This window comes from Myotis lucifugus, unplaced genomic scaffold, assembly GCF_000147115.1.
Source record: "Myotis lucifugus unplaced genomic scaffold, Myoluc2.0 scaffold_68, whole genome shotgun sequence".
NCBI classification, from domain to species: Eukaryota; Metazoa; Chordata; class Mammalia; order Chiroptera; family Vespertilionidae; genus Myotis; species Myotis lucifugus.
The window spans coordinates 4,839,281-4,860,486 of record NW_005871116.1 but is presented as its reverse complement, the minus strand read 5'-3'; the positions used below and the strand labels follow the sequence as shown (position 1 = coordinate 4,860,486).

At 43.3% G+C, this 21,206-nt stretch overlaps 1 protein-coding gene across 1 annotated transcript in view; it reads left to right on the top strand.

Annotated features, from left to right (window-relative positions):
- The window catches only part of C6 (complement C6), a 41,470-nt gene extending 20,683 nt beyond the window's left edge, over positions 1–20,787 (top strand). Inside the window, exons 8-17 of the mRNA XM_023755057.1 lie at positions 2,091–2,213; positions 5,125–5,291; positions 6,657–6,882; positions 7,708–7,879; positions 8,525–8,636; positions 9,672–9,804; positions 11,216–11,404; positions 12,787–12,877; positions 15,601–15,842; positions 20,419–20,787. Coding sequence (XP_023610825.1) covers positions 2,091–2,213; positions 5,125–5,291; positions 6,657–6,882; positions 7,708–7,879; positions 8,525–8,636; positions 9,672–9,804; positions 11,216–11,404; positions 12,787–12,877; positions 15,601–15,842; positions 20,419–20,600 — 1,637 coding nt within the window. The 3' untranslated portion in view covers positions 20,601–20,787. The remainder of the gene's footprint in view (positions 1–2,090; positions 2,214–5,124; positions 5,292–6,656; positions 6,883–7,707; positions 7,880–8,524; positions 8,637–9,671; positions 9,805–11,215; positions 11,405–12,786; positions 12,878–15,600; positions 15,843–20,418) is intronic.
- The last annotated feature ends 419 nt before the right edge of the window (positions 20,788–21,206 follow it).

The following is a 21,206-nucleotide window of genomic DNA, read 5'->3' as shown; positions in this document are numbered from 1 at the left end:
ATTTTCTGCTTTTAATTTGAGCAGAAAAATTAATTGCCTCACTACTTATTGGTATGACATATTCAAGTAGCACTATTGGCCTTTGTCCAGTCTAAGTAGCTGAGGACATTTCTAAAATACTCATCCCCACACCCCAGCAGAGGGACCTCAGGTTTGAGGGGCCAAGTGCTACAGCATCAAGTTGCCTCTTGGTCATTGTGGGTAGAGGTCAGGCAGCAAGCTCTAGGATCTGCTACAGGGAAGAAAAGGCTTATACAGAAATTCACTGATGAAGCCTTGATGTTTTAATCACTGTATGACCAACACCATGGCTCATAAGAGGGATTCTTCATTCAAATCTTCAAGGATTCTCCTCTAACCCTCAGAAAATGGATTTAACTAAGCTTATGGTTAATTAATTTTGTTATCATTAATGAATTGTACACATCACATTTAATTTTAACTTACAAATAATCAAAACCTAACAAAAAATAAGAAAAGATGGGAGTTGTTGCTATAGGGGCATTAAATTCCTAATGTTGCCTAAACATTTGACTCACCCACTTATAGGAACAATACTATCAGGAGAAAAGTGACATGTTTATTCAGCTTGATCAAAATAGCAGTCTTTTCTTTCTAAAGTTAAAGATACAAGGTAAGCATGGGGACTTCAAATCAAGAACTTACAACTTCTAATGCATCTCTTCCAATGTGTCAAACTACTAAGAAAACTGAAGTGGGCACTCCCCATGCTCCTCTACTCAGCCACATTCCTCAGTGACCTCTCCTTCAGGTTCAGGTTTAGCATCTCACCAACTGTGCCTCAAGCTCTAAACACACTCCTTCCTGCCTATGGTGACCTGCAACCCTAAATATCAGTATTTGATAAACAACTTTGCTTTAAGGTGCTTAAGGGCTGATATTAACAGCTCTATCTCTTGTGTGCTTGTGTTTTGCAAGGCAATGTTTAACTAAACATCAAAAAACCTGGATTCTAAAATTGATGTTTCGGGTAGCAGGTCAGGTGGCTTGGGAAACAGTTAACAAAAAGGAAACATGGATTCTCCTCAAATGACCCCAGGTAGGCGGTACCACCTAAGTGTACAAATGGCAAGATCTGTTTCCCTGCACTGTGCCCGTCAACCCCTGACACCCACATCGATGGTGAAGACATGGAGGATAATGGCAAGCTTTGTGGTGGGAAAGAGTGGTTCCGGTGACACAATCTTCAATTAATGATGCTTGGAAGTTTGGTGAAAGACAAGGACCATGAGGACTAAGGGTATTAGAACTGGGTGGCCTCAGCCTCAGCCTTAGAGATTGGAATTTTTATAAGACATAAACAACGGTGCAGAAGCATCCCATGGAAGCAGCCGTGGGGAGTGAGGAAGACGTGGTCACCCCCAGCTCCCACAGCTGAAGGGGCTGGGAATGGGGCAGTACCAACCTCCCTTAGGGACAACGAAAAACATATCCAATGCAGGCTTGAGTTCAAATAAGGAGAGCAAGAGAAGAGTCAGGGAGGATGTTAAAGTCAGAATTTCTGAGAGCAAACAGAAAGGTTTTGGAGGTAGAGGGGGAGATAGCAGCCGAGTCAGGGAGAGAAAGTGCAGGTGAGTATGAGAATGGGCATCCAGGGAAGGAGAGGGTGACCAACAGGATTCACATTTTTGATGATGAACAAGGAAAAGTGAAGTGGACAGAGGTTTCACAGAGTCAGCCATGGCCCCGCAAAATCCGACAGCAGGGCACAGACACAGTGTGTGCTTATCTTCTGATGTGCAGGGCTGCACAGTGGCATCCGCCAGTAGGATGGCAAGCTTAGAGGTTCATTCTATGTAAGCAACTGGGAGAGGCCAACATGGTCCCCTGGGCTGGGCCATGATGACCCCATATGAGCTTCTCCGGGCCGGGGTGGAAGGGAGAGGTAGCAGGGATTCATAAATACCTCTTCTGTTCAGGTTCCTCGCAGGGTCTGTGAAGGACTGGATCTGTAGGCGAGAACTGTCGTTCATTCGCACTCACGGGAATTAGAGACGATGGCGGCTGATGCAGACCCTCATACTCTTCTCTGAATGCTCAGGAGGTTTTGTTTGTGCTCTATTTCCTAGGCTTAACGGAGTCAGAAGTTCAAAATTGTATCCGGATTGAAACAACGAAACGCTTTCTTTTCTTTAAAAAAAAAAAAGTGGAACACCGGTGCACCACCAACAAGATGTCAGAGAAATATGAAGGTGACAGCCCTCTCCCTTAACTCCCCAGTGCTCCCCGTGGCTGACAGTAACCTAGGACCAGTTGCACAGGACTGTGGGATTTTTCAATTTGCACTTATTTCAGTTATTACCTCAGAGCCCTGTGTGTGGTGGATAGAGAGTGCAAATACAGCATCATTAGCACTACTTAAGGGTGGAAATGGCTAAAGTTTTCTTTATCTTATACTTAAGTTGTTTAATTTAATTAATATTTATTGATTCTTCCCATGGGCTGAACCCAATATTAGCCATTGTGATATAAAGATGGGAGTGAATCAGGCCTTCCTATCAAGAAGCTTACAAAGTAATGATATGTATAACCAGCCATTAAAAATACAGAGGGATATGCCACGGTGGCTCCATTGTTTGGGGCATCATCCCATACACCAAAAAGGTTGCAGGGTCAATTCTCATCAGGGCCCAGACCTAGGTTGTGGGTTCCATCTCCAGTGGGGGCACATACAGGAAGCAATTTATCAATGTTCCTCTCACATCGATGTTTCTCTCTCTCTCTCTCTCTCTCTCTCTCTCTCTCTCTCTCTCTCCTCACTGTAAAACATATCCTCAGTTGAGGATTTTTTAATAAGGCTCAGACAGCCAAGCCAGACACCTGAGTGCTGTATCTTGTAGAGGTTCTGTCCAGCTAGTCTTCAGGTGGTTCTCCAGGTTGATTGTTCTGCACTTAGTTGTAATTTTGATGTGGTCCTGGGAGGGGCGAGCACAGTGTTCACCTCTGCCCTCGTGCCCTCTTAGCTTTCATTTCTCCCTCTTTCTAGCCTCTGCATCCACTGAGTGATCACACTACCTCCCTGATATTTCTCCTCGTTGTCCCCATCTCTTTATTTCCATGGCACACACTCCATTCGTTTCCTACCTGGATCACCACAGAAGCCTCCTAACTGGCCCCTGGCCTCTAGCCTTGCCTTCTTTCAGTCTGTCCACACATTTTCTGAGAGGAGTCTTCTCTGAGGCAATTCTTACCTTGAAGCTCTCACGCCTTAAACATGTCATGCTTTCACAAAACCTGAAAGGGAAGTCCCTGCCACTTTGTCTTTGACTAGCTGAAGTGTGGGCAGTCCCCTGACTCAGGCATGCTCTCTTCTGTGCCGTGCCATTGTAAAGAACCCGTTTCTCCACGTAAAGTTCCCAGTTCCCTTACTTCCCCTGGCAGGTTGCAACTCATTCCGCTCAGGACAAGGGGAAGCAAAATCACAGAAACTTCCAAAAGGTGAAGCTTATCTTCTTATGGGGAGACAGATAGGGAACAAATAAAAATATAATATGTACTATCATAACTAGATAGTTTAAAATATCAGCGTATAGATGGTCTCCTTGCAGATGCCCATGTGAAGCATGAGCAAAATGAGAACTGGTTTGACAACCATGCATTCGTATTATATCAGAAGAAAAGAAAAAAGAGGGAAAAGGAGAGCAGCATGCATAACCCAGTAGAAGAGGGAAGCAGTTTCCATGCCAGTTTTTCATGCAATGGAATAACTTAATCAGAATGTAAATTCAATAAATTAAGAGATCAGAGACAAAAAAGACTAAATATAAGAATTGACTGAAAAGGGAGATTTCAAAACTAAGGTACAAAGACAAACACTGAAAACTATCACCATTGTAGTTTGAAACAAATGACACACTGCAAAGACAAAATATAATTGCCTATTTTTAAGGACACTAATTCCCACATCTTAAATTCTATTCGTCATTCCATTTCCATTAGGTTTTTGTGTAATAATTATTAAGGTTTGGGTGTTTTTCTCTGCATTTATTAGGTATTACTTTAAATATTTTCTGCATGCAATTAACTTTATTAATTTTATTTTCAGACAATTATATTTTGTCAGTGTCAATTGGTATAAGATATATTGGCAAATACTGATTTCTTAACCATTCTTTATATAGAAAATAAATACAAAAATTTTTAAAATTTTCTTTTTTTTATACCCTTCTGTATTATTTCACATGCCTCACTTTGAAAAAGATCAGACTACTCTTCATAGGGAGAGTATTTCCCCCATAGTTCTAGTCATTCTAGACTGTTTACAGTAGGGGCAAGGCTAATCCTTCCTGGTCCTGAAGAATCGACATCAAATTAATGGCATTAATTCTCACCCATATCACAGGCCTCCTTTTCATTTGATTGTATTTCTTTCTACAATTTCCTATTCCTCAGTTCTGATTCTTATTAGTTAGAGACACCATTAGTTAATAGAGATTGTTTTGCAAATTTATATAGAAATCTGTGCTATGTATAGTAAATATCATCGCCTCTAAAGAAACATTGTCACTTGAAGTTTAATTTCTTTTTCTTTTCCTTTGGTTAGTTGTGCTTTTACTCCTGTCTTTACGCTTAAAAGCACTCTATCACTTTGTTCTGTAGCCGGAAGTCTCCAGTGTGGCCGTCAACACATTGGAAAACAGGAGCCAGTGGTCTATATCATCCCAGGGCCAGACATATACGTATCAAAAGTGGGGGGTTGACATCAGAGAGCAGGGAGCAGAGTAGTCAGGACTTGGGCTGCATTTGCACCCCAGCCCCCCAGTCCTCCCTAGTAACCACACTTTGGGGGCCAATGCACTTCCAGCTTTATTGTCCAGGTTTACAATAGCACCTATTTCTCAGGATTGTTTTGAGCACTGCACGAGATAATGTGTGCAGCTTATTATATACAAGCTGCTTAATACACGGCAGCTGTTGGCACTGTTGGCACTGCTATTCATGAACTGCCGATGGGGATGAGGAGCGGTGCTCTCTCGCTCTTCACTTAGCTTACTTAATGGAGCTACATGCCTCTACCATCCACTTCTGTGCAAACAGGCTTTTCTTTAAAGGTTGAATTTGCAATAAAATTAAATGAATAATTATTTTTAAAACACCTTGCAGGTTCGATGATGCAGGGAGCAGAGAAAGCCATCTCGCTGGTTCAAGGCGGGAGGACTGAGTACTCCGCGGCTTTGGTGTGGGAGAAGGGGACCTCGGGCCCTGACGAGAATGTCTTTTCTCAGTGGGTAGAATCGCTGAAGGACAATCCTGTTGTGATTGACTTTAAGGTAAGAATGAAAAGTATGATGGGTGAGAGAGCTGAAGTAGTTCTCTGGCAGCCCAAAGGAATTGCCATACAACGCCTTTTCCATTTTGCTCCGAGATGATAAAGGAAATGTCTTTCTTTATTGTGCATGCACAATGGGCCTCGTTTTCAATGTGAAATTACACGTCTATTGCTTTTGCTATTCAAGCAGGCATTCGCTAATACATAGTTAGAATTTGAGGCATACGTAGAATATCAGGAAAGGGGATTTAGTGAATAAAACTGCTCAAACTTGCCTTGAGTAGTATTCTTCATCTCTCCAAGGTGTGCAAAAAATTTGGTCTCTGTAATTTCTTGCAACTCTCTATTTGGTGAGCTCTCCTAAGCCTTCACAGATAGCTCTGTGGGATAAGTGGGATTTTATGTCCATGGGGCTCTCTGGTTCTATAAACTTTGATTAAATGTACCAGTCTTCTATTTGTTGTCATTACATAAGAAGGTGATTTTTATTATTCATGGAACACTTTGCCCACATATCAGTCCTAGTCCACTTGGAACCAGTGTTTGCCTAAAACATAAGCACATTTTAAAATGCCCACTCACAGGCTGTCCTGCTCATTTGGTTCAAATGACGGCAGGAGTGCAGTCACTATGAACGTAGATTAGTGCGCACGCAGCCTGATGATGCGGCACGCTCTCCGGGTTGTGGTAGGAAAGTGAGATCCAGCCACCCGCCTGGGCACTTGTGAGTCACCCCTGGCACCAAATAGTCATCCCTTTGGGGTTTTAAAATGTTAATAAGATGAGCCCTGGTTTTGTGCAAGCCCCGTTATTTCTTGCTGCAACTCTTTACTCATCCTATCAGTGAGTTCATTTCTCCGTTTTCTCCCATTCTACACTTTCTCCTCTCGTTCCCCCAAACGCCAGTCTTGCCCCTGGGAGCACAAAGAACCGAGGGAGGCTCTCTTCATCCTCTGGACCTTTCACCTGGGGTCAAACTCAGTGAGCTGTCCGCAGAACATTCCTGCGCTGCCTCGCTCCTGCTCACCTAGCTCAGTATTTTGATGCGTGCATTTGACGCTTAACACGTAACATGATGCAGGTCCAGGTAAGGGACATCTCCAGAGCAGAATTTCCAGGGAACCTAAGCTCCAGGCACATCACACCTGCCATACTTTAGGGACAACAGAAGCAAGCGAATCTTGCTGAGAGCGGCTGTGAGAAAGAAACGGAAAGAAACTCATCCCTTTCTCCACGGGTGCAACTGGCATAGATACTATATTCTGCAATAACCCCCGTGACGGGTGGGATTTCCCATTCCTTGGGAACTGGGCGGTGATGGCTACCTAGGCAAAGGGACGTGACCATGACTAGACCCCCTCTCTAGCTCGCTCCCATCACGGACTTGGTGAGAAACATCTCCTGTGCGGTGACACGAAGGAACAACCTCAGGAGAGCTTTCCAGGAATACGCAGCCAAGTTTGACCCTTGCCAGTGCGCTCCGTGTCCTAACAACGGCCGCCCCACTCTCTCGGGGACCGAATGCGTGTGCGTGTGCCAGAGCGGCACCTACGGAGAGAACTGCGAGAGGCGCGCCCCGGACTTTAAATCGGGTAAGTGTCAGGAACTCATCCTGAGGGAGGCTAGGCGGGTCACTGAAAACAGACCAACTTCCATTAGCACCTCCCACCTTACGCAAACTCACAAGGAAGATAAGCCTGTAAAAAGTTCGACTCCAAAGTCCAACAGCCCTGGGGGGAGCCTATCATGACCTACCAGCTCTGTGGCCTTGGGGAAGTCGCCTGGCCTCTCTGTGCCTCCATCTGTTCATCCAGAGAATGGGGATAATGTCAGCTTGTATCCAAAGATTAATATACACATAAAGGATGCACAGCACAATGCCTGTAATATGGCATAAATAAAATAATAGAAAATAATAGAAAATACAATGTGTGTGATAAGCTTTTGTGTGTTGTAATGTAGAATGAAGACAGCTTTGTAATAGGGATAAATTAAACCATAGCTGAAGTTTTCATTCAGGGCTAAGTAATGTTCAAGGTTACCTGATCCTCCTTAGAAGGGGGATGTGTCATAGGAGTAGGAAAATATTCCATTACCTGTAAACACACGGTTTGATATATATTCCACTCAGAAGAAGTTTGTATTTATACTTGTATGTACGCATATACCTATGTGTGAGGTAGGTTGCAGGTCGTTGAAAATGATTCACAACTGTGGCCATTTTATCCAGCCGTGGGGACCGGGAAAGGAAATCAGGTGGTGGGTCAGGCCCTAACTTCCTCTTAACCTCACAACAACTCTGTGATATTCCACAAAGGACCACACAGCAGAAAAGTGGGAAACCAGGTTGGCCTGGCTCCGAAGCCCGCGTTCCCTGGGGTTCACCATCACCGTGGGCGGGTCTGCCTGCCTTCCAGATGCGGTGGATGGGAACTGGGGCTGCTGGTCTTCCTGGAGCCAGTGCGACGTCACCTACAAGAGATCAAGAACCCGAGTGTGCAACAACCCCAGCCCGCTGCTAGGAGGGAAGCCCTGCGAGGGGGAGAGTCGGCAAGAGGAGCACTGCTCCATCTCAATCATGCAGAACGAGTAAGGAGGTTGGAGGGGTGGGCCAGGGATCCCCAGCACAGTGAAGGCATGATTACCTTCCTGCTAAGCAAAGAAAGAACTAGAATCTTCCCTCTTCCAACACAGCATATTAGTGAGGCATTTTACCTGCTGTGACCCTTTTCATACACACACACACACACACACACACACACACACATGCATACTAGTGGCCCGATGCACAAATTTTGTGCACGGGAGGGGCGTGTCCCTCAGCCCGGCCTGCACCCTCTCCAATCTGGAACCCCTCGGGGGATGTCCAATTGCCAGTTTTGTCTTAATTGTTTTTGGAGCCCACAGGGATCGGGCCTAAACCAGCAGTCGGACATCCTTCTCCCAATATGGGACCACTGGCTCCTAACCACTCACCTGCCTGCCTGCCCGATCACCCCTAACCACTCTGCCTGCCGGCCTGCTCGCCCCCAACTGCCCTCCCCAGCTGGTCTGCTGGCCCCCAACTGCCCTCCCTGGCTGGTCTCCCAGAAGGTCTAATTAGCATATTATCCTTTTATTAGTGTGTGTGTGTGAATATATATATATACCACTCTATGCATAAATATACATTAAATATATGTGTGTATGTATATACATGTTTATTATATGCACATATGTATTGTTCCCTTTTAGTGGGCAAGCATGCATCAATGACGATGAATATAGGAAAGAAACAGACCTCCCTGACCTAGAATCAGACACAGGGTGTCCTCGGCCAGTTCCTCCGGAAAATGGATTTATCCGAGTAAGCATCCTGACCTTCCCTTCAGGTTTGGAGTTTAAAAAAAAGAGAGAGATAGAACTTAAAAGGTATGCTTTTTCAAAAGTTAGAGTTATTGTGTTCCTAGTTTAATAATCTTCTGTTGACTCAAAAAGTGAAAAAAGTGATATTTAGAAACACTTTGCCATTCTTCCACCTGAATTCCCTGGAGATGCCTTTACACCTGATTGTTAGACCAAAGGATAGCAGTCTTCTTGTGTTACTTGGTTCCACCAATTGATATGCTACCAGTGCATTTATGTGGGTGGAGAATGGAACTGGAGCATCATGAGGGTTGGGGTGGCTGGTAAGAACCTGCCCCTATTTAATTATGATTGGAAGATGGAGATCTGGTCGAGGAAGGGCCACTCGGGGTCTGGGTGGCGCTGATAAAAGTGATGACACTATGAAAATAGAGCTTTGTGCATGTTTCCCCAAGGACTGAAAGGTGTGCTCCTCGTGAAGCTGGGACATGCAGGACCTTTGCACAGAGGACTTTCTACTTGAGTTGGGTCTTGAGAGAAGGGAAGAAAGTGTTGGGCATAGAGAGGAATTAGCCAGGCAGCCAGGTAAAGACACAGAGACATGAAAGAGAATACATGTTATATTCAAAGAACGGCAGGTGTTTTGTTTTGCTAGAAGACAGGTTTTACAGGAAGAAATGGCAAGAGGTGAGGAGGGTAATATTCCAAACCAAGTAAGACTCTCTCTCTCTCTCTCTCTCTCTCTCTCTCTCTCTCTCTCTCTCTCACACACACACACACACACACACACACACACGTGGAAAAGGGACCAGTTAGAAAGTTGTCCTTGTAAGAGATTATAAATGCCATAAACAAAGGCAGTGGTGATGGCAAAGGAAAGGGGGACTTGGGGAGAGATTTAAAAGGTGACATTGAAAGGACTCTGTAACTGAGTTGATACAGGAGTGAAGGAATCGAAAGAAACCAGATGCCCCCGAGGTGCTGAGAAGTCTTATTCATAGCGCTAATAATGTGCCGGTTTCGGTGTTAATTCTAGAATGAGAAGAAACTGTACTCCGTTGGGGAAGATGCTGAAATCGCATGCTACACCGGATTCAAGCTGGTTGGGTACCAGTACTTCAGCTGCTTGCCAGACAGGACCTGGAGACAGCTCGATGTGGAATGCCAGCGTGAGGCCCGCCTTTTCTCGTGACCACTCTAAAGAATAAATGCACCCAAAATAAACAAAGCAAAGTCACCATAGACCAGGACATTTTACTGCTTTCTAATAACTCTGGTGAAAAGGTTTAGTGAAGCAGAAAATAGGACGCATCTGCTAACATTAGATTTCAAAGCATCTTCAGGTTTCAGTTCTGGCCCTGTGTGTTGGCCTCATACACACAGGATGGCGAAACACGTGCTTAAAGAGAAGCCGGGAGGTCTGCTCACTGCTTCTAACCACAGACAGCTGCCTAGTCTGATGTCCAAATTGATGCAGATGGATGGGTCCTGGGAAGATGCTACTTACACCCTTAGTGTATCGGCGATGGAGCTGCATGGGAAAGGCAGTTTCCTCCTTGGAGCACTTCCCATCCTTTCCTGAGGAGGAGTTTGAAGGCTCCACACATAGCTGTGCTCCAGTAAAGTCAAAATGAGGATCAGACAAGGCTCACAGGGGGACTCCGAAGAGCTATCATGGGTCCCCGTGAGGCAGCATTGAGAGCAGCATCGGTTAGAATGTCCTGCCTCTATCGCTCACAATGTGGCAACTTCCTTTTGGGCAAAGGAGAGGGAAGAAGTGCCGGGGTTCTTGTCCCAGCATCAAGAAGGGTTCAGGAATCTGGAGAAGGCCGTGTTTAGATTACATAGGAATCCAGGGACTAATAAAGAGTCCGGAGACAAAATATAATTTTGAAAGGCATTGGGGGTCAGAGGAGCTTAGCTAAAGGAGCTAAGATCCAAGATCTTAAGTCTAAGGTCTTAGGTTCTCTCCGTCCCCAGGACCCCATGATTTTTATTAACACAACTTGTCCTGAGGCGAGGCAGAGATATACACTTCAAAGGGTCAGGGTTTGGTACAGAGTCTATTGTCAGAATGAGGGAATTAGCCTACGGCTGTTCAGGTGTTTGGCCAGTAGGAGGCAATAACATGTAGATTAAGATGCCTTTTAGCTGTCTGGCAGCCACAATCAATTTAATGCATCCTATTCAGGTTTGGGGAAATGCCTTTAGCCATTCCCAACAGGTGACTACATGTGTGACTCAACCCTGTTGAGTCCCCAAGTCTCATCAACCTTTTGATGAAGCTCTTGAAATTATGACATGCTGGAATTGGTCACCGGCAAAGAAGAAGAGGGTCCTGTAATATAATGAAAGGGAAGTGCCTGGAACCTGTCTTAGAAGGGAACCTCAGACGATGGAGCTAAAGGAAGGCTCTCGGGGTAGTCCTGGGGCCAACCCCCAGGTTCTCTGATGACAAGGGGCCATTAAAACAGCGAATGGGATGAATCATATTAAAATCACCTCTTGGGTTGTATAAAATCGGCCCACATCTGGTTTGTATTCTGCTCCACTGACGCCTCTAAAATTTTTCTGCCGCAGTGACCCAGTGCCTTAAACCAGTTGTGCAGGAAGTTCTGACGATCTCACCGTTTGAGAGATCGTATGAAATTGGAAAATCCATTGAGCTAACCTGTCCCAAAGGCTTTGTGGTTTCTGGGCCATCAAGGTACACATGCACTGAGGATTCCTGGACACCACCCATTTCAAACTCGCTCACCTGTGAAAATGGTGAGTAGCAGCTCAGGATTCCCTTTTCTCTCATCTACACACATGTGTGTATGTATACACATTAAATATATGTGTGTGCCTAGGGGAGGGGTCTCCCAAAGTTGGTAGCATAGCATCTACCATGCTGCTATTTCTTGAGTGTGTTCTGGGAGGGCAAAGCAGGTTGTGTAGAGGAGGAGGTCAGGCAGAAATGAGAAGTTATTGGCCAAGTGGATATCTTTAAATTTTAGAGATTGAGGTTATGTTTCTTTTTCAATATACTTCAACATTTTGAGGGAGTGCAAGCTCACTCATAAAATCAGAATTGATAGCTAACTGAACATTTGGTTAAAGTAAAGAGTCATTTAAAAAGCAGTACCTACTATTTTTTAATCATTTAAGCATTTTATTTTAACTTGAAACATAGGAATACACATTTATTCACCAAGTTTCTGATGTACAACCACTTTTTATTTTCAATGAGTCATTTATTTTATCTGCCAACTATGCCTCAAGCATCCACTTCTCTCCATTTCTACCTTGGGGACTTTGATCAAAATCACCAACTTCTTTCACCTGAACTACTACAATAACCCCCTACATTGTCTATCCACAGCTCTCTTGACCACTCCCCTCACTGAAGCCAGAATTAATTTCTTTTCCAACATCCAGATCAGGGAATTATTTTGTCACACCACTGCTGCTTAAAACCCATCAAAGACTTTTCACTGCTTATAAAGTAAGGATGAAAGTCCTTCTATAGCCATCCGTGTTCCATGCGCTTGTTTTGTGCACTTCAATTGCCCTGGTCTTCAGTTCCAGGAAAGTCACATGCTGCCTCACTTTTTAGCACTTTCATGCCTGATGTTTCCTTCCCCTTTTCTCTTTTCATTTCACCATTTCTAATCTTCCCAGCTACATCAGTTTCCTTGTTTATATGCTTTCTCTTTAATAGAACTAAGAAGGACGGCAATTCTATTTGTATTAATGTGTTTGTTTGATTCATGTTTATCTGCCTCCATAAGACTATAAGCTCTGTGAGCAGATGATCTGGGTCAAATTTTGCTCAATAACTACCTTCAAAACCTAATGCGGTGCTGGGAATACCATCGTTTCTCAATAAATATTTAAGAAACAACTGAACAGAAATCTCACCAATTCCATTTTCTTTAGTTATCTGAACTTAACAGCAATTTTAGGTTGGAAAATGACTGCCCATGAGAGCTAGAAAGGACCTTTGCGATGGAATATTTCATGACAGCTTATGTGGAAAAGCTAAAATGAATGTTCTAACTGTAAGAGATAAATGAGAATCTTTAACCATTGCCTTTGCTCCTAAATTCAAGTTTTCACTTGGAATCTATTCTGTGCACTGGACTTCAATCCTTTTTCTCTTCTTTCAGATTTTCTGGGCAAATTAAAGGGCCGTTGTCAACTAGGACAAAAGGAATCGGGATCTGAATGCATCTGTATGTCTCCAGAAGAAGACTGTAGGTAAGAGGTGCTCTATGGCCCTAACTGGTTTGGCTCAGTGGATAGAGCATCGGCCTGCAGACTGAAGGGTCCCAGGTTCGATTCCAGTCAAGGGCATGTACCTTGGTTGTGGGCACATCCCCAGTGAGGGGTGTGCAGGAGGCTGCTGATCGATGTTTCTCTCTTATTGATGTTTCTAACTCTCTATCCCTCTCCCTTCCTCTCTGTAAAAAATCAATAATAAAAAAAAGAAAGAAAAACCATTCAAAAAAAAAAAAACAGAGGTGCTCTGTGAAGCATGTTTGGGAATTGGGAAGGCCAGGCTAGTATAGCCATCTTGATGAGCTTCTTGAAGCACAAACATGAAACATTAATTTTTCAAATAATTCCCCCCTGTGCTCAGCTGAATTCCTCCTTTCCTACTGGTTACAAGCTTTCTCGTCATCTCTCAGCCCAGTTCCCAAGTTTTCATGGCTTTTGTTTATTAAAACAGTCTCATTTTTATTATAAATACTTATTCTTGTCTATTTTTAAACTTCATATTCAGTTATCTATCTCAAAGCTTTCCTCTTTCCCGAAGTATAGGGCAAAGTTTTGACTCCAAAAGCTTAGAGTAGAGAAAGTGTTGTGAGCATGGAGTTCACACTCACACACACACACACACACACACACACACACACACACACCTTTGTCAGTCTATTTTTTCATGTAGGGGCAGAGCATAAACATTATATATCTTCCTGTGACTGCCACAAATAGTTAGCTATCTCCTCTTTGTTGTTATAACTGTCTTTTCTTTGCATGAAAAAAAACACCAGTGTCAAGGAGTGTCAAGGTCACTTTGATTGAAGATCTACTTTCAGCTGAAATTAATCCAAAGTAGCATTGGTTTCAGATAAAATTTTGTTTCTCTATCTCACACAATAAATCCAGAGGTAGGCGATCTAGGGCCAGTGCGATGACTTGCCTATTTCATATAGCACCGAGGTCCCTCCTCTCTCTGCTCTGCCCTCCTCAAGCTGCCTCATGGTCCTAGTTGCTCTGCTGGAACAGGACCAAAGGAAAGCTGAAAACACACACACCCTCTCCTCTTAAGGAGAGTTCCTGAAAGACCCATCATTCGATTTCATCTCCTTAATCTCCTATTTACGTGGCCACATGGCTCTGCAAGGGAGGCTGGAAATGCCGTTCTTTGGCTGGATGCACAGGCGTTTTTTAATAAAGTTAGATCACTGGGGAGGAGAAAGAATGAATGCTGGGGTAAGAAGCCAACAGACCGTGCCCAACTGTTACACTTTAAACACTGAATAGCTCTCATGTTCCTCTGTGCTGTAGGTGCACAAATGCTTATTCATTCATTCATTCATTCATTCATTCAAACACTACAGCATCTTTTTCTGTATAATTCAGCCCAAAGGTGGCTCTATCTACCCTCCTCAGTGTCCACCACAGTGGTCCACCACGCAGCTTCTCGCTGCTGGAGTCCCCTCTGGGTAGTACTTGAAGCATTCATACTGCCCATTGAATCCAGGGGAAACTTCTTTCTCTATTTTGCAATACCAAACCATGAGAGTACAGACTGTCCTCTGGAACTGTCTGAAGTTCTTCCCTACCTCTCTAGCCTCTGTGGTCTCAGTTCTCTTTTCTATGGCATTGAGGGTGTCTATGGAGTGGCTGGGCCAAGCCTAGTTGTTCCGAACTTAGTGAGTGGCCTTTTCTTCTCAGCTAGGGACTCTAGTTCCTAGAAACAGTCTTACGTGCTGGTGAACTGACTGTTAATTCTAAAATTGACCTCAGAATAGAGGCTCAGATTTGGTGTGACCAAGGGGTTCTTGACCTCTCAGTGAGACAAGGGCTATGGCCACTGGTTACTTCTCAGTAGCAGGATCCATCACCTATTTGGAGAGATTACGCAAGTTAACAAAGAATAACTTAAAAGTGCATGCTCTTTTTTTAAAAATATACTTTATTCATTTTTTACAGAGAGGAAGGGAAAGAGAGTTAGAAACATCAATCAGCTTCTTCCTGCACACCCTTTACTGGGGATGTGCCTGCAACCATGGTATATGCCCTTGACCAGAATCGAACCTGGGACCCTTCAGTCTGCAGACCGATGCTCTATCCACTGAGCCAAACTAGTCAGGGCAAAAGTGCATGCTCTTAATCATAATACAAACCCACCTGCAAAGCCATGTAATGATATACGATTCTGGTGTTGGAATTAATGAGTGTTACTGAGCTCAGAAGAGGTACAATGGACTATCATGGGCTAGGTCAATCAGGGTTAGTTTCAAAGTATAAGCAGGAATTGAGCTGGACACAGATGGGCAGAGAGGAGAGACAACACAATGCTGATTGAGCAAGGCACGGGATGACAGCAAAGGGAGAATAATCTTACCAATTTAGAAAATGATCAATACAACTTTCTGGTGATATAGAAGGATTAAGGGGATGGAAAAATAATTCCAGAAAGGCAAGTGGATTTGAATAAAAATATGGAAGATCTTTTTAAGAATTTAAAATTCACTTAATTCAAAGGCAGTTGAGAGTAATACCAAGATTAAGATGAAATTTTTGAAAAATGAATCCCAGAGCATGCAAGGGGATGAAAAGAAGAGAAATTGGAGGGTGGGGAGAGCAGGGGAAAGATACCTGGGTAGTAAGTTAACATGTTAAATTGGCTGGATGCCATTTCTTGTCTTCTGGTCTTCGTGTGTAAATGCTTGCTTTCCTCTCTCGGGCAGCCAATATTCAGAAGATCTCTGTGTGTTTGACTCGGACTCCAACAGTCACTTTACTTCACCAGCTTGCAACTTTATGGCCAAGAAATGTTTAAATAACCAGCAATTCCATTTTCTACATATTGGTTCCTGCCAAGACGGTCCACAGTTAGAATGGGGTCTTGAAAGAACAAAGCTTTCATTCAACAGCACCAAGAGAGAAGCCTGTGGCTATGACACCTGCTACGACTGGGAAAAATGTTCAGGTAAGTGCCAGTGGTGACCACATACTAGAAATGCTCTCACCTAAACTTCATCTCAGCTGGTATATCTTGTTTACATTCATACACTCTCTCTTAAAATGAACCTTGCCTTAATCAGAAAGCATTCCATTTTATTGTAAAAATATTTATAAAGTGACTTAAACCGAAAAGAAAAACATAACCCACCCACTATTAGAAATAACTGCTTTAACAGTTCTGGTGTAAATCTTTCTCATCTTTTTTCTATGCATGTATAATCAGCACCACCCTCAGACCCCAGTGAGAAGAGTATACATCCTGATTTCGTGCTTCAGGCACCCTTCCCCTCTCCCAGCTTTAGAGGGCGTGCATCTGAATTGTCTAAGATTTCCTTTGGCGTTTGGGACCAGCTGGGGCCAGTAGAGGTAGAGTGCTCCGTGCCTGGACTGGGCTCCTCGTGGACACCAATTGCTGAAGCAGATTCCTCAAATTTTTTATGTCCAATTGTAGTGCCTGGAACCAGCCAAGGCTGGCTGTATTATTCGGGCAGGACACCCTGAACCCAGACAGGGACCCTCATAGACTCAGGCACTGTTTCTCTGACCCTCCCTTCCACCATGAATGGGGTCAACCAGATGTTCCCAGACTATAGAGTCATCTCTGGTTCAAAGCTAAACCCATTCCCAGAGCAGGCTGATGACCAGCAGGGTAGTCTCTCTCAAGAGTGCTTGGAAATGGACTGCTGGTATGGTGCTGACACTCGAATTTGGAGTGACTTTAATCATTTATACAGAGAAGCATTCCATAAAAAATTTTTCTCCAGGGGTTGCCCTGATTATATTACAAATTTACCAAAAAAAAGATCATACTCTAAATCTTATTTTATATATTGCTGCTTTTCACTTACAAAACTATTTCCATGTCATCATATATTATTCTGCCACATAATTTTTAATGTCTGCAAAAGCCTATATGGACATTTTGCGATTCATTTAACCAATCTTCTGTTAGGCATTTAGGTTTTTCCCAATGTTTTGCTATTACAAACAGTGCTGTGATAAACAAATCTATCACAGATAAATCTATAATGTTAAATTATTTTCTTAGGATATACCATAGAAAATGGAATTTCTAGTTAAGTATTATTTTAAATTATTAAGTTTCTTGTATCAACTTGCTTTCCAGAAATGTTTTTACCATATTGTATTCCTATCTACAATGGATGATAAAGACTGTCCTCCCATACTCTCACCAAACCTGGAGTTATCACTCCTTTATATCTTTGCCAATTTGATGTTTAAGAAGTGGTGTTACATTTCTATTTTCTTTAAAGTGTATTGACTATTGCCATTTTATTTGTTAATTGCTTGGAAGCAGAATTTCACAGCAGTCCATATGCTCTAAGATGAAGTTTGTCCCTGAAATAGCCCACCTGAGCTATATAAAAGCCTAAGTGACCATCTGACCGTTTGGCTGTCACCTGATAGCTATGATGCACAATGACCATTAGGGGACAGACGCTCCAACCAGTAGAGGAGAGAGCCAGATTCCTCGCGGAATCGGCTGGGAGTTAGGTTGCTGCTGGGGCATTGTCATCCCAAATCTGCTTCACCTGCACTCCGGACCCAGAAAGGAGGGAGCCCAATTCTGGGGTGCATCACCTGAGAACTGCCCTCTTGCAATCCGGGACCCCTTGGGGGATGTCGGAGAGCTGGTTTTGGCCCAATCCCCATAGGCCAAGCCAAGGGACCCCACTGGTGCACGAATCCGTGCACCGGGCCTCTAATATACCCATAAATATAGGATTTGAAGAATAGGATTTAACAGAACTCAAAAAGGCATCCAGATATCACATGTGTCACTCTTCAAAGGCTTATTTGAAAATGAGGCATGAAGTATGCAATAGAAATTTGTTGAATTGTTACATCTAATTTTTACTAAAACCACCTTACTTTTGGAAAAACCTTACTGTTCCCATTGACTCCTCTTTCGCTTTCCAATCCCATGTTCTTCAAATCAGTCTTAGAAAAGGGGAGAGGGCTTATTTCCTAAATAAGGTTTCATCCTGTTCTACTTAAAGCTGGTTGTCAAGGTCCAGCTCCCTGGAGAGGTGGCAGGATGGTACTCATAACAAAGGGTAGACACTGGAGCCATGGTCAACGGACCATCTGATGGTAGCAACTCAGGAAGTCAGTGTCTGGGGCTTCCAACCTTTCAGCCATGTTGGAACAAGGCAATTCACTGTGAGAGACAGCAAACCAGGGCCCCATATGTACACTGCCTAATTCTAAACACTATTAAGTCATCTTCCAGATGAACACTGTTATTCATCCTTTCACTGCCTGACCAACACCATTATCCAACTGACATCTCTCTCAGAAACAATAATTTGTGGTAGAAAAAAACTGACAGTGTTATGCAACATCATTTTAAAACCTAAATATTTTCTTTGAAATTTGTAGTGTAAGAACATTATTGTCAAAAATACATACAGAAAATAGAAGGAATTTGGACAGAAGATCAAATCAAAATGGTAGCTCAGGCATGCTAGGGATGTGTTTAGTGTTAACTTTCATCCCTCCTTATCTGTCATGGAGAAAAGGTCTTTATCAAATTCTGCTATTGCAAAGAACTGGGGGGGGTTGCTACTTTTCCACAAATTATTATTTTTAAATTTGTCTGAATAACAAATAAGCTGCAGCTTACAGTTTCATAAAAACCGGTCTTTATTGTTAGGTCTTTGTTGTACATATATCCAAAGTCCACGGTCCCCAGGAGTCAAAGTTTATCAAACAAGAAAAAAACGAACAGTAAAATATTTGAATACATGAATGTTGCTCAAGTTAATCACACTAAAACATAAATATTTCTTAAGAAGAGATTGACATTGTTTAAAGTATTCTTTGGTCCTGCACACAATCAGAAAACGGAAGCACATCCTCCCCAGTAGATATGGTCTGCCTCTGGCAGCCCTTTAATTGCTAAGCAAAAGTCAATGTCACAGAGAATTTGGGTCGAAAGACACTATAGACCAGCATCAGTGTATAAACCACAGTGTTTATAAAGAAAGAGAAAGTCAAACATGTATTCTATACCCACCCCACTCACGGCAAGGTGGGAGATGATTAATCCTGAGTTGAACTGAATGCCGCCGTGATTAAATTGTGTACTTTGCTACTCATTTCCTTCTCTTTCTAAAACAAAACAAGAAAAAGTTTAAAATGGAACTTCAAAGTGACATGAAGTTCACTTTTCAAAAGTTAGAACACAAACGATTTTGCAATGGCCCGGTTTCTATGCATATTAAGTGTTTTGCCTGAACTTCAAAAATAATCCCACCTTAACTAAAAAGAGGGGGAGACTTAGTCAGCAAACAGCCATTTGGTATCTAACAGAAGGAAGTCCCTGTACAAAGTACGATGAGATGTCTGAAGATAAAAGGCCTTTGTACACTCGCACTGTTCGCCGTAATTGGAGGAATGACTTTACCCAATTCTTGCATGAATAATTTTAATGCAAGGCCATAGGCGATGAGAGTTGTAGGGGAGATCAGTATCTTCTGGCCTGGGAGGGTTTCATAAGGTTGAAAGCATGAGAACTGAGTGTTGAAGGATGAATTAAGGAAGGTGATGCGAAAGGGCTCTGGTACTGGTGCTCTGCAAACAACCTTGCTAAGAGCGTTTCAGCCGTAACTAGACTGAGTGGTGACTGTGGCCTTTCCAGGAGCCCAGGGAACGGACTTTCTCTTCGGAGATGGAACAGCCTCCTGTCCTTCACCAGACCCCATCCTCCCCGACAATGGACAAGACTTTCCACAACTAGAATCTTCTCCAGCGGGTTGACAGAGGCATAGGAGGGAAAGTGTGCTTTTTCATGAAATGTTCCTACCAAGGGCAGAAAGCCTTAACCTTTGAATATCTCCCCATTCCTTGCCCTGTTTTCTCCCATCACCTGAGACACACGGGATAAAATTGACATCTGCCTTGCAAACGCTGCTCTGTTAATGAAATCGCTGCTGGGTCTCAGGCTGACTCAGATATGGTAGCAGCAGTCATTTAGGTTTTAAAACCTGCCTTCGCCACTTACTAATTGTGGGACCATGGACAAATCACTTAACGCCTCTGAGCTCCGTTTTCTCATCTGTGTAATTAGTATGCTAACATATTTCATGTTTGTTGTGAGGATTAAATGAAATAAAGCATGCAAAGTGCTCGGCCTATTAAATGGGTTTTATAGTACATGCTCAATAAATTGTAAAGCTAAATGTACTTGGGCAGTGCCGATGAGAAAAGAACAGAAGGGACTAACTGATGACACTGTGGAAATGGACTGGCAGGATGGAGCTGACTGTGTGGGAACAGTGAGCGAGAAGGAGGTGTCAGAGATGACCCAATGCTGCATCTGGTCTTACTGGCTTACTATGCATTCTTCTCTCTTACACGCAGGCCACGCCCTTCAGCCACAGTAGTGTATTGGGTCATTGCCTTTGTTTCAGCGTTCTCAATTATTGCTAACCAAGGAGCTCGCCACTCTGGGGGCAAGTTAGGTAAAATCCAACCCTGAGAACTGTAGTGATCACATTGTCTCTCTCTAATTGCAGCCTCTACTTCCAAGTGTATCTGCATGTTGCCCAACCAGTGCATCAAGGGTGGGGACCAACTCTACTGCGTCAGAATGGGGTCATCGACGAGTAGCAAGACAGTGAACATCTGTGAAGTAGGAACTGTAAGATGTGCCAAGAGGAAAGTGGAAATACTGCATCCTGGAAAGTGTTTGGCCTAACACAGTTACCAATGAACAGAGTGACTGTCCAAAAATAACCCCTACAAAAGGGCATCTGGTACAAACAGCAGACTGGCATGCTCAAAAGCTATTGACAAACTTTTGTATTAGTTTCTTATAATTATTCTCCCTGTATTTCCTGTCTTAGCTTCCCCTCCAGCCCATGACACCCTGTAGCATATCCCTAGAAAATACCTTGCATATCAATCTAGTAAACTCATCTGTTCATGTTGTATTAAAATGATGAAATTTCAGAGGACCTTTGAAGCTTGTGATATTAAGCATCCTCACAAGTAGAAATAAGAACAAATGCATCATTTTCTTCTATGAATCAATAAACGTAGAAATCTACAACTTGTAAAAAATTTTTTTTCATTGATTTTAGAGAGGAAGGGAGAGGGAGAGCGAGATAGAAACATCAATGCTGAGAGAGAATCATTGATCAGCTGCCTCCTGCTCGCCCCCACACCGGAGATCAAGTCCACAACCCGGGCATGTGCTCTGACCGAGAATTGAACCATGACCCCCCAGTTCATAGGTCAACACTCAGCCACTGGGCCTCATCGGCCAGGTGTAAAACACATTCTTGAAAACCAACCTTCATGC